Source organism: Ceratotherium simum, chromosome 8, assembly GCF_057802395.1.
Source record: "Ceratotherium simum simum isolate JZ-2026a chromosome 8, ASM5780239v1, whole genome shotgun sequence".
In the NCBI taxonomy this organism is placed as follows: domain Eukaryota; kingdom Metazoa; phylum Chordata; class Mammalia; order Perissodactyla; family Rhinocerotidae; genus Ceratotherium; species Ceratotherium simum.
In genome coordinates, this window is record NC_141907.1 from 72,590,104 (window position 1) to 72,603,946 (window position 13,843).

The following is a 13,843-nucleotide window of genomic DNA, read 5'->3' on the forward strand; positions in this document are numbered from 1 at the left end:
ATGGCAGGTGTAAGTGTATGCTATCCAAAATATGTTTATTTGAAATATTAAACACTTCCTAGTATTCCTATGAGGATTCCTAAAATATTTCTTTTTCTAGAATGCAATAGTGTGTGCATCCCTGGGGCAAACAATTCAGCAAGGAAAGGATGAATTCCCTCCAGCACCTATATTTATACTTCAAGTCAGACGGAGTCACCTAGTTGAAGATGCTCTGCGTCAGTTAAGCCAAGCTGAAGTCACTGACCTCCGGAAAGAGTTAGCGGTACAGTAAAACGTCTCATCGGACCTTCTTACTAATGTGGGAGGGAAACATTTATGTAATGTAGCAAAGAAGAGCCTGCATTTGCAACTACAGTTATCAGCCTTATGGTTTCCAGAATTCCTCCCTTACCCTTCAGAGGAAAGCAGTGGGATGTTTAATTGAACACTGGGGTTGTGAGTTAACTGTTAGTTACCTATGGCTACAAAACTTTTGCATAATAAACCATCCAAAAGCTTAATGACTTAAAAGCACAGTAATTTATTTTACCCATCTGCTATTTAGCTGAGGATCTACTGGTATAGGTTGAACTCATCTGGGTGGCTTTGCAGATTTTGTCTGCGCTTGTTTACATATTTGGGAGTTGGCTAGGGACTGGCTTGATCTAGACTAGGCCTGGATAGGGCAGTTTGGCTCTGCTTCCTGTGTTTTTCGTCTTCTTCCTGGCACTGCAAGCATGTTCTTCTCACAGCAATGCCAGAGGTACAAGACAGCAGGCCCAGTCACACAACAAATGTTACTTTAGTCAAAGCAAGTCACGTGGCTGAATCCAAGTCAAGGGCTGGCAAAGTATATTCAGCCTTTTTAATGGGAGGAACTGCAAAGTCACATGCAAAAGACATGGATCAAGGAGGGCTGAGGAATTTGGGCTATTAATGCTATCAACCAGCAGCAGGTGGAACAGATACTTTTCCTACATTTGGGCTCTAGTTTTAGGCACAAACCTTCTACTCTATTGGTTCCAAATCTAGCCATCCTCCACTTCACCCTTTGTGGGCGCCTGTAGGGTTTTTGTTGTGTGGTACCTCAGATCGTCTGCCCTATTGAGGCCATAGAACAATGACTAACTCTGTAGGTGGGAGCAGGAGTCTGTCCAGAAGGGAGTGGCTTTTCCTGTTATCAGCCATTAGGGAAAGAGTTAGGTTCTCAGAGAAGAAAGCAGAACCTGGAGGGTGGGACTCAGATAGGAGAGGGCTATTTCCCAGGATGGGACTCCAGTGGAAAACAAAAAAACTGTGTTATAAGCCAGATTTTCTAGTTGTATGTCTCCCTCTGCACCTACTTTCCTTTATATCTTGATTATGAGGAAATCCATAGAAAATGATACCACCTGCAGGAGGTGATAAAGAGGTAAGAGGGTAAACTTCAAGACAGATTCAATCAAAACACAGACTCTGAACAAGGCAAGGTTGTCAGGGTCCATTATGAGTGGATTCTGACCACGGCGAAGGCAGACTTGCTAGTGTAAATGAGCAGAAATAAGAAAATTGGAGGTAAGCTTAATTTGTTATTGGGGTATCCAGACGGAGTGCGAGGCAGGTCCTTGGAGATGATGGTCTGTGGCCAAGGACTTGGTTGACCAAAGTGTTAGTAGATAAGATCTTTCAGGCAAAGAAGGAGAAAGAGAACTCTTAATGAAGCTTAGTGATGCTTATATTCAAAAGATCCAAAGAAATTAGCCGGAAAAGGAAGTAGAGAAGGAGTCATTGGAGAGGTCAGAGGAAAACAAGGTAGTACTAGGCCACAGAGTCCAAATGTGGACTTTAGAAAAGAAGGACTAGTCAATATTGATTTCCCCACAAGGGTATGGACAGTCAGTCTGATGGTTCCTGCACAGGTGCCCTGCCCAGGCTGGCTGGGAGGGCTGTTTATCAGAAGTCCTAATGAGGGCAAAGTCTGGAGAAACCCAAATGGTTGTTGACTGGAGGCAAGGTTGTAAAGTCTGGATGATGAGATGAAGATAGACAGCAAAACAGAATAACTGGGGAGTTGAGTGGCCCAGGGGTTTGAAGCCCATCAAAGTTTGGTTCAAGACGCCGGTCACTGTAAGTGGTGAATGCTCAGTCTTGCTCGAGTCCGCCTTCACTTGGTTCATGGGGCAGGCCCTCACTAGAAAATAATCTGACAATAAACAGGTTCATGGCATCTGCTGCTCAGTAGCAAATTGAGGCAGAACAGATTGCCATGAGGGAAGGTGTGTGGGCTTCTGGGAATTCTGGTGACTGCAGGAGGTTTGGAACTTTCCCATAAAGATCAAGACATGATATTTTAAATCTGGACCTGAGAGTGTGTTCTTTTTCTTCAGATTGCATTTGTTAAAGAAATTCGTCCTGAGAGTGCAGGGGTCAAGTCCGAGTTCTTCCACTGTATATTTGAAGAGATGACCAAGACAGAATATGGGATGTTCATATATCCCGAAGAGGGTTCCTCCATGTGGTTTCCTGTCAGCGTAAGTCTTCATTGATTTTCTTATGGCATTTCAGAGCAGAGCATTTTCTTATGGCATTCTCTATATACTGCAACACGCAAACCATACACATAATAATGTAAAATTAGGTCACATAAAGTCTGGCTACTCAAAATATGGTCCACAGAGGAGCAGCTCCAGCATCGACTGGGAGCTGTTCAAAAAGCAGAATCTCAGGCCCCGCCCCAGATCAGAACATGTGTTTTACAAGATCCCGGGTGATTCACATGCACATTAAACTTTTAGACAGCTTTAATTAAGAACACTTGAGATAGAGGAAATTGCACATATTTACAGTGTCCAATTTGCTAAGTTTTGATGTCCACATATGTCCCCATGAAACTGTCATCACAGTCACGATAATGAACATGTCCATCATCTCCCAAGGTTTCCCCCGTCCTTTTCTAATCCTTCTGCTCCCCTGCTTCTGCCCCTCCCCCGCCCCAGCACAGGCGACCACTGATGTGATTTCCGTCACTATAGAGTAGTTTGAAGTTTCCTAGAGTTTCACGTAACCGGAATCATAAGCGGTCTTTGTGTGTGTCCCTTTCACTCAGCATAATCGTGTTGAGACTCGTGTGTGTTGTTGCGTGTATCTGTCGTTCATTCTCTTTTATAGCCGAGCAGCGTTCCACTGTATGGATGTGCCACACTTCACTTATCCAGTCTCCTATTGATGGATATTTGAGGGGTTTCCTAAATTTTGAGAAGGAAGAATCTAGAATGTTTCAAATTAGGAGGGAAATTATTACTAGAATCCTAGAGATAGTTGCTAATTCTAAGGTGATTCATTTCTGCAGTGATCCTATTTTTATAAAGATCTTTGAAATGTAAACATTTTCTTAAAGTCACAAAGACTTGTTGTCATTTCTGTATTAGTAACTCAGAGCAAATAATTCTAAAAAGAATCACATGTTGAGCTTCGATTTATTGAGCCCCTTTCCCATAAACTTTCCCATAAAAGCTTCCAAATGGTCTTCCGAATGACATGGTGGAGGTTTGGAAGTCAGGAAGGACAGGGAAGAGGAGGAGAAAGATGAATGGGTGTGAAAAAATACTGAAAGGTGTTTTGTATCTTTTTGAGAAAGAATGAACCTCTAGAAGACAAGAAAGGCCAAGGTGTGCCAGTGGTAGGATTTTTATCAGTCAGTCAACAAGCACTTATTGAATGTTTCTTGAGGTTCCAACATTGTATTAAATATTGTGGGAGTTTCAAATTAGTATAAGACACAATCCCTTTCCTCTTGAAACGTTTTTGTATATGTAGATGGAGCAGTGAGACTGAGACACCAGGAACTTCAGCACTGGTTCTCAGTGATGGATGCTGACGTCCCGTGTAACAGTTGTTGAGAAGCAGGGTGGGTGTGGAAGGAAGCACGGATGTGGGATTTGAAGCCCAGAGTTCTACTCTTGGGTGACGGTGGCTGAGTCGTCTAGCTTCTCTGAGTTTTCAGTTTCCTCACCTATAAAATGGGTGTCATAATTTCTGCTCTGCCTGCTTTACAGGGCCGAGTGGGAATAAAGCAAGATGAGGTGCATCAGAGTCTGAAAGTGCCTGGCGAACTTAGGGCACTGTACAAATTTAAGGGATTTTTTTAATTAGGACAGAAAGAAATCAAGGGCGACTGAAGTGACTGGAGAAAGTGTCATGGAAAAGTGGAGACCCGAGGTTGATGTTGAAGGATAGGGACTAAATAGATCAAAGAGATGCAAGTGGGGGATGGAGAGGAAAAGATTAATCCTCACGTCAACGCTGTGAGGTAGGTGGTTTGTCCTCATTTTACAGATAAATGAACTCAGGCTCAGCAAGATTAAATAAACTGTCTGAGGACATTCAACTAGCAAGTCACCGGGCCAGGATGTGAACTCAGGACTGTCCGACCCCAAAACCGTTACTTTTTTTTTTTTTTTTTGTGAGGAAGATCAGCCCTGAGCTAACATCCCATGCGAATCCTTCTCTTTTTTGCTGAGGAAGATTTGCCCTGGGCTAACATCCGTGCCCATCTTCCTCTACTTTATATGGGACGCTGCCACAGCATGGCCTGACAAGTAGTGCGTCAGTGCAGGCCCGGGATCCAAACCTGCGAACCCCGGGCCACCGCAGCAGAGCACAAGCACTTAACTGCTGCGCCAACAGGCCGGCCCCCCAAAGCCCTTACTCTTAAGCATTGTGCTATGCTGCTAGATAGAACACACAGGAACAGAAGTTTGATTCGTGTATGGCTCAGTGAAGGGACAAAATCAGCCAGAAGCAGGGGACACGTTACAAATACAGGCCACAGGACCAATTAGGTTAGAGGAGGCCACATTTGGATCAAATGCATTTTTAGCATTTATCCTCACAATTACGCTAAGAAGTAAATGGGGCGAGTGGATGGAGGCACAGACTATTATGTGAGTGGCCCAGAGTCATGACCTGCTGACAGCAAGGCTGGTGCTGGATTCACAGTCTTATAATTTTCAGGCTAGTGATCTCTCGGCTGAGCTGTAGCGGTGGCCCGGCCAGATGTGGCCGGTGTTTTCCCTCATCTGGGACTACAAAGTGCAGAGAGCACAGTGAGGCCAATTTCATCAGGACTCCTTCCTTCTTCCTTCCACCCGCTGTCATGGTCAACAGCATTAGGCACCTTCCCTGACCCATGTGCCTGTCCCTGGAAGCACAGCTAGGTTGAGGGCTGTATTGCCCAAGGGGACACCACTCATCTGACACTCACATGACACGCCTGACGCCCACTGAACGTGTAGATCAAGTGCACCCTTCCTTCCACAGTGTCATTTTTCTACGTGAACATAAAGGCAGAGACTGTAGAACTAAAGAGTGAAAATCCTTCGTTTATGAGGCTGTCTGAGCTTATTTTTTATATTCCAGACATGCTGTTAGTAACGAAAAGTAACTTCATTTATTTAATATTCTGAACTGTTAATTCGTATTTTAACTTATGGAAGAAATTTGAATTGTATTATAGCCTACGTAAGAACCTCAAGTTTTTATTTTCCTGAAGTCCATTCTGTTTCTAATTTGCAACTTTTAGAAAATGGAACCAAAATCATTGTCTACGAATCTAATCATCCCTTTGGATTATTGATTCTTTAGACTACATTAGGGATATTTTTTCCTTCTCCTTTTCCAGCCTAAATTTGAGAAGAAGAGCTATTTCCTCTTTGGGATGCTGTGTGGACTCTCCCTATACAACTTCAATGTTGCCAACCTTCCTTTCCCACTGGCTCTGTTTAAGAAACTTCTGGACCAAAAGCCATCATTGGAAGATTTAAGAGAACTCAGTCCTCTTTTGGGAAAGTAAGTAAATGCTTTTCCAGGACTATATCCAGTAAGTCTCAGTTATTTAGGCATAATAACGTTATGCCTAAGACGTTAGACACACACACACACACACACACACACACACACAGATACACATGAACACAGACAAGATCTTTGATTTCAACAAATGTGTGCTCTTTAGAGGAATTTGAATTTTAGCATGAGTTATAATCAAGTAAACCTTCAAAAATGGAGACAAGCCAAATGCTCCTCTAAGTATCGACCAGTACAATAAACCAAGCTCTGGCATGGTCTCTTGAATTTATCCAGATGGAAACAGTTGCTTTGGACAGTACACAATATTCTTAATGAGAATCACGCATGCTATATTTATTTTAAGTAAATCATATTTAATCATATTTAATTTATTTAAATAAATTGGGATATCATCAACTTAATTTTTTAGGGATTGAAAAATACTTGTTCTAAGTTAAAAGGCAAACTATCCTGTGAGGAAAATACAGGCAACATACATGATAGACAAAGGATTAGTATCTCTGATGTATACATATATAAGTGTGTGTCATCACACATATAAATATATATGGCAATATCTCTGTGTGTATCTGTATGGCTAATCAAAAAATAAAAATATGCTCAACCTTACTAGTAATTGAGGAAATACAAATGAAAATGAGATGTCATTTTTCTGCCTACAGACTGACAACTGTTAAAAAGTTTTTCATAAAATATCGAATTGGCAACAGATTGGGGAAAAGGATTCTCTTCTCATGTAGAAGAATAAACTGGCTAGATTTACAATCCTGGATCCCCTGACAGTCTAGAGCAGGGTTTCTCAATGTTGGCAATATTGACATTTTGGTCTGGTAATTCTTTGCTGTGGAAGGCTGTTCGGGGCATTGTCAGGATATTTAGCAGCACATGGGGTCAGTACCCATTAGATGCCAGTAGCAACCTTCCCTCTAATCATGACAACCAAAGATGTCTCCAGATTTTGCCAAATGTCCCCTGGGGGGCAAAATCACTCCTGGTTGAGAATCACTGGTCTAGAGGAAGGGGCTCCTTTTTGTAATTTCCACCACGACTCAGCAGTGTCTCTGTGTTAGCGGTGGTCCAAACAATCAAACTGTAAATAGCGGTTAACTCTAGGCAGAGGGAGTGGGAAGGTGAAGGAGAGGAAATTTACATGGCATTTTATACATTTCTATATTGTCCAAAATTTTTTCCATTGAACATTTATTACTTTTGACATTTTACAAAATCAGTAAGTATAATTTTTTAAACCAAAATTTTCATTAGGAATTTGCAAGAAGTTCTAAATGATGAATCTGATGACATTGAAGAAGATTACATCTATTTTTCTGTGAGTACTAATGAAAGCCAGATTATACGTTACCTTTAATTTGTTTTTTTAAAATAAATTTTATTATAGTATCTTAAATATGGGATTCCTTTCTTGAAGAGTATTTTACTTCTGTACTGTAAGACTTTCCCCACCTGCTCCTCATTTGATACCTTATGTCTATACACTCTCAAATAAAGTGAAAAGAGAGCAATCACTCAATCAGTGTGAACAATGTAAACACCTAAATGGAATGATGTATGCTTAAAAGCAATGTACAACAGATACTAGGGAAGCCTTTTTATTTTTATATGTATTTAAAAGGCTGAACTTTACAAATAATTATTTAGCTCCCAGTTATTTAAAATTTCATAGGGAAGAATGTATTGGCAATAATGGTGTTATGGTTGATTATCCAGACTTTCTGTCATGTTTGGTACCTGAATACGTTTTGGTTATAGATACACTGGGACCAAAATGATGTTGATCTAATTCCAAATGGGATCTCTGTACTTGTGGACCAAACCAACAAGTAAGTTTTGAGACCTGGAAATATCTGCTTTGAATATACATAAAATGTTTATATCACTGTACTTGATAAATGTATTTTAGCTTCTCAGATGATCATTTTAGCTCCTCAGCATTTAGAAAGATAACAAGGTTACAGGCTAAGAGAAGGGCAGAAAGGAGTCAGGATTAAATATTTCCTTTGCAGCACTTTTCACTAGTTATTCGTTTAACAACTAGTTTTGAGCCCCTACTCTGTACCAGAACCTATTCTAGGTGCCAGGGATATAGCAGTGAAAGAGCCAGACCAAATCTGGAGCTTAAATTTCCGTGGGGGAGAAAGACAATACACGGATAAATTATTATGTAACAGAATGTCAGATAAGGATGAGCACTCTGAGGAAAATTAAAATCAACTGAGAGACTAGAGAGTTATAGGTACGCTCGAGTCAGCTGGTACCAGCTTGTGAGAGCTGAGTGTTAAATTTGGAAAATGTTGAGAGTTTATTATTAAAGTGTTAGTAGCTTGAAGTCAGCCATGGTGGAAATATTTTCACCACAGAAATCAGCAAATGCTGCAAGTGAGGGTTTCCTTCCTTTTCTCTCTCCTTTTGAGAGAGCTGGTTGTTAAACATTTACCAGCACGTCAGTGGTTACGGGGTGGGGGAGAGAAGGGAAGAAATTTTTCGTTCTCCTTTCTAAGTTCTTCTGGCTGTTCTAAAAATGAAACTGAAAAATGGATTTGGAGGGTAATAGAAAAAAAAAGGAATTAAATTGACATGAAACAGATTAACAGGAGAAAATCAAATTTAATTTCGTATGTATGGGAACCCCAAAGATATGAGGTTCCCCGGCCAGTCAGGCAATTGAGGCTTATATGCCATCCAGAGCTAAGGAGAAGGGGTCGGGGTTTGGGCCTTCAAAAGGAAGGAAGACGTTTCACAGAAAGATGGGAAGAGCAAATGTTTGGTAAACACACGTTTGCCATGCTATGCAGAGACAATGGGACACAGAGAAGACCTGAATCAAACAGGCCCTGCTCACTTGCCCCAGTCCAGCACACCTAGCTCATATTCCTTGTAGATATCTCTGGTGATAGCTCTTCTTCCTGGAACAGGCCCTTTATCTAAATTCTTTTGGCAGTTAAGGGGGAGGTGAAAGCTCTTCCTGAGTCTTTTGTTTCTTAAAAATCACCAGCTTAAAATAATCCTCATGCCAAAGAGACACATTTTGGGGTGGCAAATTTTGCTCCCCTACAGGTTGATTGAGATAGGGTAGTCGACAAAGGACGCTCAGAAGGTGGGAGACTATCGAGTTTCTGGTGGCTATCTGCTGGAAATACCTCTGGTAGAAACCCTGCCATCAGGAAATTGATCACGTAGTAGAGAAGACAGACTTGGGAGAAATAATTTTCACACAATGAAACTGTTGTGCGAGGGGAGAGAGAGGAACAGAGGACCGACCCTGAGAAAGTCATGTTCACACTGAACTCGGATGAATGATAGAAGTTGCCAGGTGAAGAGGAAACACTGCCTGCTATGGCCTAACTCCAAGAGAAACAGTGAGGCCTGGTGAACTGAAGGTCCGTTTGGCCAGAGATTCAAATGCAAGTGGGAAGAGGCTTCTGAGTGGGGCAAGGCTCAGATCATGGAGGGCTTTTTGATCTTGCTAAGGAGGTCTGGAATTTACCCTAAGGGCAATGGGAAGCCTTTGAAAGATTTTAAGCAGGAGGTATTGAAATTAGTGTTTTGGAAATATCATCCTAATTGTAGCGAGGAAAATGGGAGCAAACCAAAGTCTTCATCCTTCTGCTGTATTCTCCAAGGTTCCTTTTTCTAGCTGACCGGATGATTTTATATCCCTGTATAGTACAGGGCTGTGTGCTACGCAGAAGTAATTTACGTTACTTTCTCAATAAAAATGGTGAGAAGGGCAAAGTAGAGAATATTTTAGTCACTGGTAAAGTATGTTGATGGCCTTTTTTTTTTGCTTCCCTCAAGGAAAGACTATGTTTCTAAGTGTGTTGATTACATTTTCAACACCTCTGTAAACGCAGTTTATGAGGAATTTCAGAGAGGATTTTATAAAGTCTGTGACAAGGAGATACTTAGACATTTCCAGCCTGAAGAACTAATGACAGCAATAGTTGGAAATACTGATTATGACTGGGAACAGTTTGAAAAGGTAGGTGATACTAAAATGTCCCCAATTCTTCGAAACAACTTCTATATATCCCCCCTAAAAACTATTTTTCTCCCTCTTTTTCTCAAGAATTCAAAATATGATCAGCGATACCACAAATCACATCCTACTATACTGATGTTTTGGGAAGCTTTTCACAAATTAACTTTGGAGGAAAAGAAAAAATTCCTCTGTAAGTATTATTTATAAATGGATCTAGAGTTATATGTCTTTTTAAAACAAATATCTGATTGGGGATGAAGTCATTATTAATGGTGGGCCACACATGTTAATGGCAAAGCAAAGATTAGAACCCAGGTTCCTTGCCTTCTAGACCAGTGTTCTTTCTCTTACATAAGCCTGTTTGCCATTTTGAAAAAAATGATAATAATGATAAAGATATTGCTGTTTTCCTGCCTTCTCAACACTGACCCTAATCTCACCTCCAATTTGAGTTTCTCTCTTCTTTGTTCACTCTTGTTGGCTCCTAATCAAGCCTCTTCTCTCACATTCCTATCTTGATTTAATTATCTAAGTCCTATGGAATTAGGACAGCATAAACTGTCTCTAATACTATTTTAGAAATAACAATAGGGGCCGGCCCTGTGGTTTAGTGGTTAAGTTCGGCACACTCCACTTCGGCAGCCTGGGTTCATGGGTTCGGATCCCAGGCGCAAACCTACCCCAGTCATCAGCCACAGTGTGGCGGGGACACACATACAAAGTAGAGAAAGATTGGCACAGATGTTAGCTCAGGGCTAATCATCCTCAAGCGAAAAAAGAGGAAGATTGGCAACAGATGTTAGCTCAGCGCTAATCTTCCTCAGCAAAAAAGAAAGAAAGAATAACAATAGCAATGACCACTGCTGCTAATAACAACAGCAGCATTTATTGTGTACTTATTCTATGCCAGGCATTGTACTGATCACTTTATACCTATTACCTCCCTTTATCCTCATAGCAACCTTATGAGATAGGTACTTTTATTTTTCCCCATTTTACATATGAGGAAAAACAGGCATGAGGCATTTAGTAGCTTGCCTGTGTTCAGACAGCTGGTGAGAGCCCAGGCTCTGGACCACTAAGCTCTGCGGCCTTGTGGTGTGAGAACTTCTCTTGGTGGAAACCCTAAGGTTTCCCTAGGACAGATTTAATGACTTATTCTCTTAGCTTGTCATCCCAGTTTTCAGTTCTTCCTGAGATACACATCTTTCTTGCTATTTTTGTTGCTATTGAGGATGGTGGAGGACAATTCCAACTCCTCCACAAACCCAACCTACTTCTCCACAAGCCCAAACTACCTTTCCAATCTTCTCTCTTACCAGGATATTTTTGCTTCAGCCCAGTGGTTCTATTGTCTGTACATTCAGTGAGTTCACTCACATCTTCCTACCCCTGGCTTTTTCTTGGCTTTTTCCCCCAGCCTTGAAAGCTTACCCATCTCCTCTCCTTGAGAAGAAACTAGGCAGATGTGAGGTCTGAGGTCTCCCTGCTACCTGGGCCTGGCGCCTCTCTCCCTGCCCTGAGTCTCAGGGCTTCATTAGGCTCTTCACCTCAGACTTCCAGCTGAGCTACATTAAACTTCCTTGTATCTTGCTGTTATCGTTTCATGTATGTAATTCCTAGCCAACTAGACTAGGAAGTCACTGAGGACAAAGACCAATGTCATGATTATTCTCTGCTCCCCACGGTCCTGTGCAGTTCTTTCTGCTCAAGGGCACTCTCAATAAATACTGATTGAATAAAGTGGTTAACTGCTTCCTTTTCATTTTAAGTTTTGCTCTTTCTATGAAATATCTTAACCAAAGTTTATTCCTTTCTAGTTTTTCTTACAGCAAATGATAGGTTGCCTGTAAGAGGCCTACAAAAAATGGGAATCATATTTCGCTGTCCTGAAACCTTCAGTGAAAGAGATTACCCGAGATCATTGACATGTCATAATATTCTGGAACTCCCTGAATATTCGACAATGAGAAGAATGGAGGAAGCACTTCAAGTAGCCATCAACAGCAACAGAGGATTTGTTGGACCCAGGGTCACACAGGGATAGTCACCCCTGAGAGTCTCCCTGAGGCCTCAGCTTCTCAGGTCCCCCCACGCTTGGATTCCTCTGGTTTTCCTTAGGTCTAATAGTACAAAGGGTTGATGGATTTTAGTTAGAATTAGTGGACAAATGTTAGGATAAACAATGAAGTGATGAATCAGGATGGTATTTAATGAATCAGCATTTCCTGATCCCTAAACTTGCTGTGAGGATGTTTGCTTTTTACTGAATTATTTCCTGAACAATAATCATTTAAAAATAAACTGAATATGAAAAGCTAAAAGATATTTTTAAAAATATTGTACATCTAATAAAAACTGTCTGCAAATGTGAAAGACATGCTGAAGTTTGAAAAAAATAAAAATATAAACTAATTCCACATGTTTTTGAGGCATCTACAAGTACATTTTATATTCTGGAATGTCTCTAGAGTTTTGATTTTAGCCAACTGCCGAATAATTTATTTGGAAAATCTAAATGTGAAGGGATTCATTAATTCATGGAATAATTACTTAGGCTCAGTACTGTGTTCCAAGAATCATTCTAAATGCAGATTATCATTACTTTGGTAAAACGCTGAACCCAACCAGGAACTCCTGTCTAATTGTAATTGGAGAAAATGAAGAACATGAACTATGTCTCAGTATCATGGTTACAGAATGATTTAAAGGAGAGATATAAGTATGGAAATGGCCAATGATCTTTGTAGGCCAGTCCTTTCTCATATTAAATTTTTAAACTGTAAGCTGTTCTATAAATGCCTGCTGTTATCCCAAACCACATACAGAAGGTTTGTGTCGGTGGTACTTTGGGAAAGGAAAGACCGTGGGGCGAAGTCCTCACTGGGGTTCATACCAAACCTCTTTTTTGCTGAGGAAGATTCACCCTGAGCTAACATCTGTGCCAGTCTTCCTCTGTTTTGTATATGGCTCGCTGCCATGGCATGGCTGCTGACGAGTGGTTTAGGTCGGTGCCGGGGAACCAAACCCGGGCCGCTGAAGCAGAGTGTGCCGAACTTAACCGCTAGGCCATGGGGCCGGCCTGATACCAAACCTCATAACCTCAAGTTTGTGTGCCTGATGTGCAGTAAGCCAGTCACTGAGACATCGGTGCTTGGAGATGGAGAAAGTTTTTTTTCGAATTAGCCAAAATGGGAAGGTGGGAGCATGGGTTCACTCAAATCCACCTTAAGAAGAGCAGAAAACAGGGTTATATAGAGCGAATTGGCTTGTCAGGAGGAGCTTCGGAGAAACAAAGGGGTCACTCTTGAAAAGCCCCTGAGCAATCTGACTTCTGGGGTCAACAGCAGCTGGGGGCTGGCCATTGTGATCACACCCCCCTTGAAGACATTCTCCTTCTGCACAACAAGCTCACAAATCCTCCAGACCTGAGTTACCCCTCAAGTTGAATAAGAAAACTGCAAATGAACAAGATTCATGTATGTCTGTGTGGGGAACAAGGTCGAAAGGCAATCAGGTTCTTATTGAATACCTATGGTAAGCCTCAGCTACCCGGCTTCAGGGTGCTGATGTGGAAAGAGGGCAGGGTCACCTGAGGATACACAGAACAGAGAGAGAGAATTCACCAAGGACACCAGAATGTGTGGTGGTCAGGAGCCCCCAGCGAATCCTCAGAGTTATTTTGGATGTGTCTGGTTTCTACAAGAAATGGAATGAAGGCCCAGATCTATTCTATCTGAATTTTAAGGGAAAAGGTAACCTCTGAATCTTAGGCATCCCTAGGCTCCTGACTGTGGGTTGTGTTTTTCAGGCCTTTCAACTCCACCATTACTTTTTGTAATGCAAATGGATGAACTGTACTAAACATTTGAGGGAGAGAGAGTACCAATTCTTTACACACTCTTTCAGAAAAGAGGAAGAGGGAACACTTCCCAATCAATTCTATGATGCCAGCATTACCCTAATACCAAAACCAGACAAAGACATTACAGGAAAAGAAAACTATAAATCTCTCTC

General features: G+C 41.4%; 1 protein-coding gene across 1 annotated transcript in view; it reads left to right on the forward strand.

Annotated features, from left to right (window-relative positions):
• Positions 1–12,612, forward strand: part of HERC6 (HECT and RLD domain containing E3 ubiquitin protein ligase family member 6) — a 50,739-nt gene extending 38,127 nt beyond the window's left edge. The window contains exons 16-23 of the mRNA XM_087434576.1: positions 101–265; positions 2,349–2,492; positions 5,642–5,808; positions 7,093–7,156; positions 7,597–7,667; positions 9,643–9,826; positions 9,914–10,016; positions 11,647–12,612. Coding sequence (XP_087290702.1) covers positions 101–265; positions 2,349–2,492; positions 5,642–5,808; positions 7,093–7,156; positions 7,597–7,667; positions 9,643–9,826; positions 9,914–10,016; positions 11,647–11,873 — 1,125 coding nt within the window. The 3' untranslated portion in view covers positions 11,874–12,612. The remainder of the gene's footprint in view (positions 1–100; positions 266–2,348; positions 2,493–5,641; positions 5,809–7,092; positions 7,157–7,596; positions 7,668–9,642; positions 9,827–9,913; positions 10,017–11,646) is intronic.
• The last annotated feature ends 1,231 nt before the right edge of the window (positions 12,613–13,843 follow it).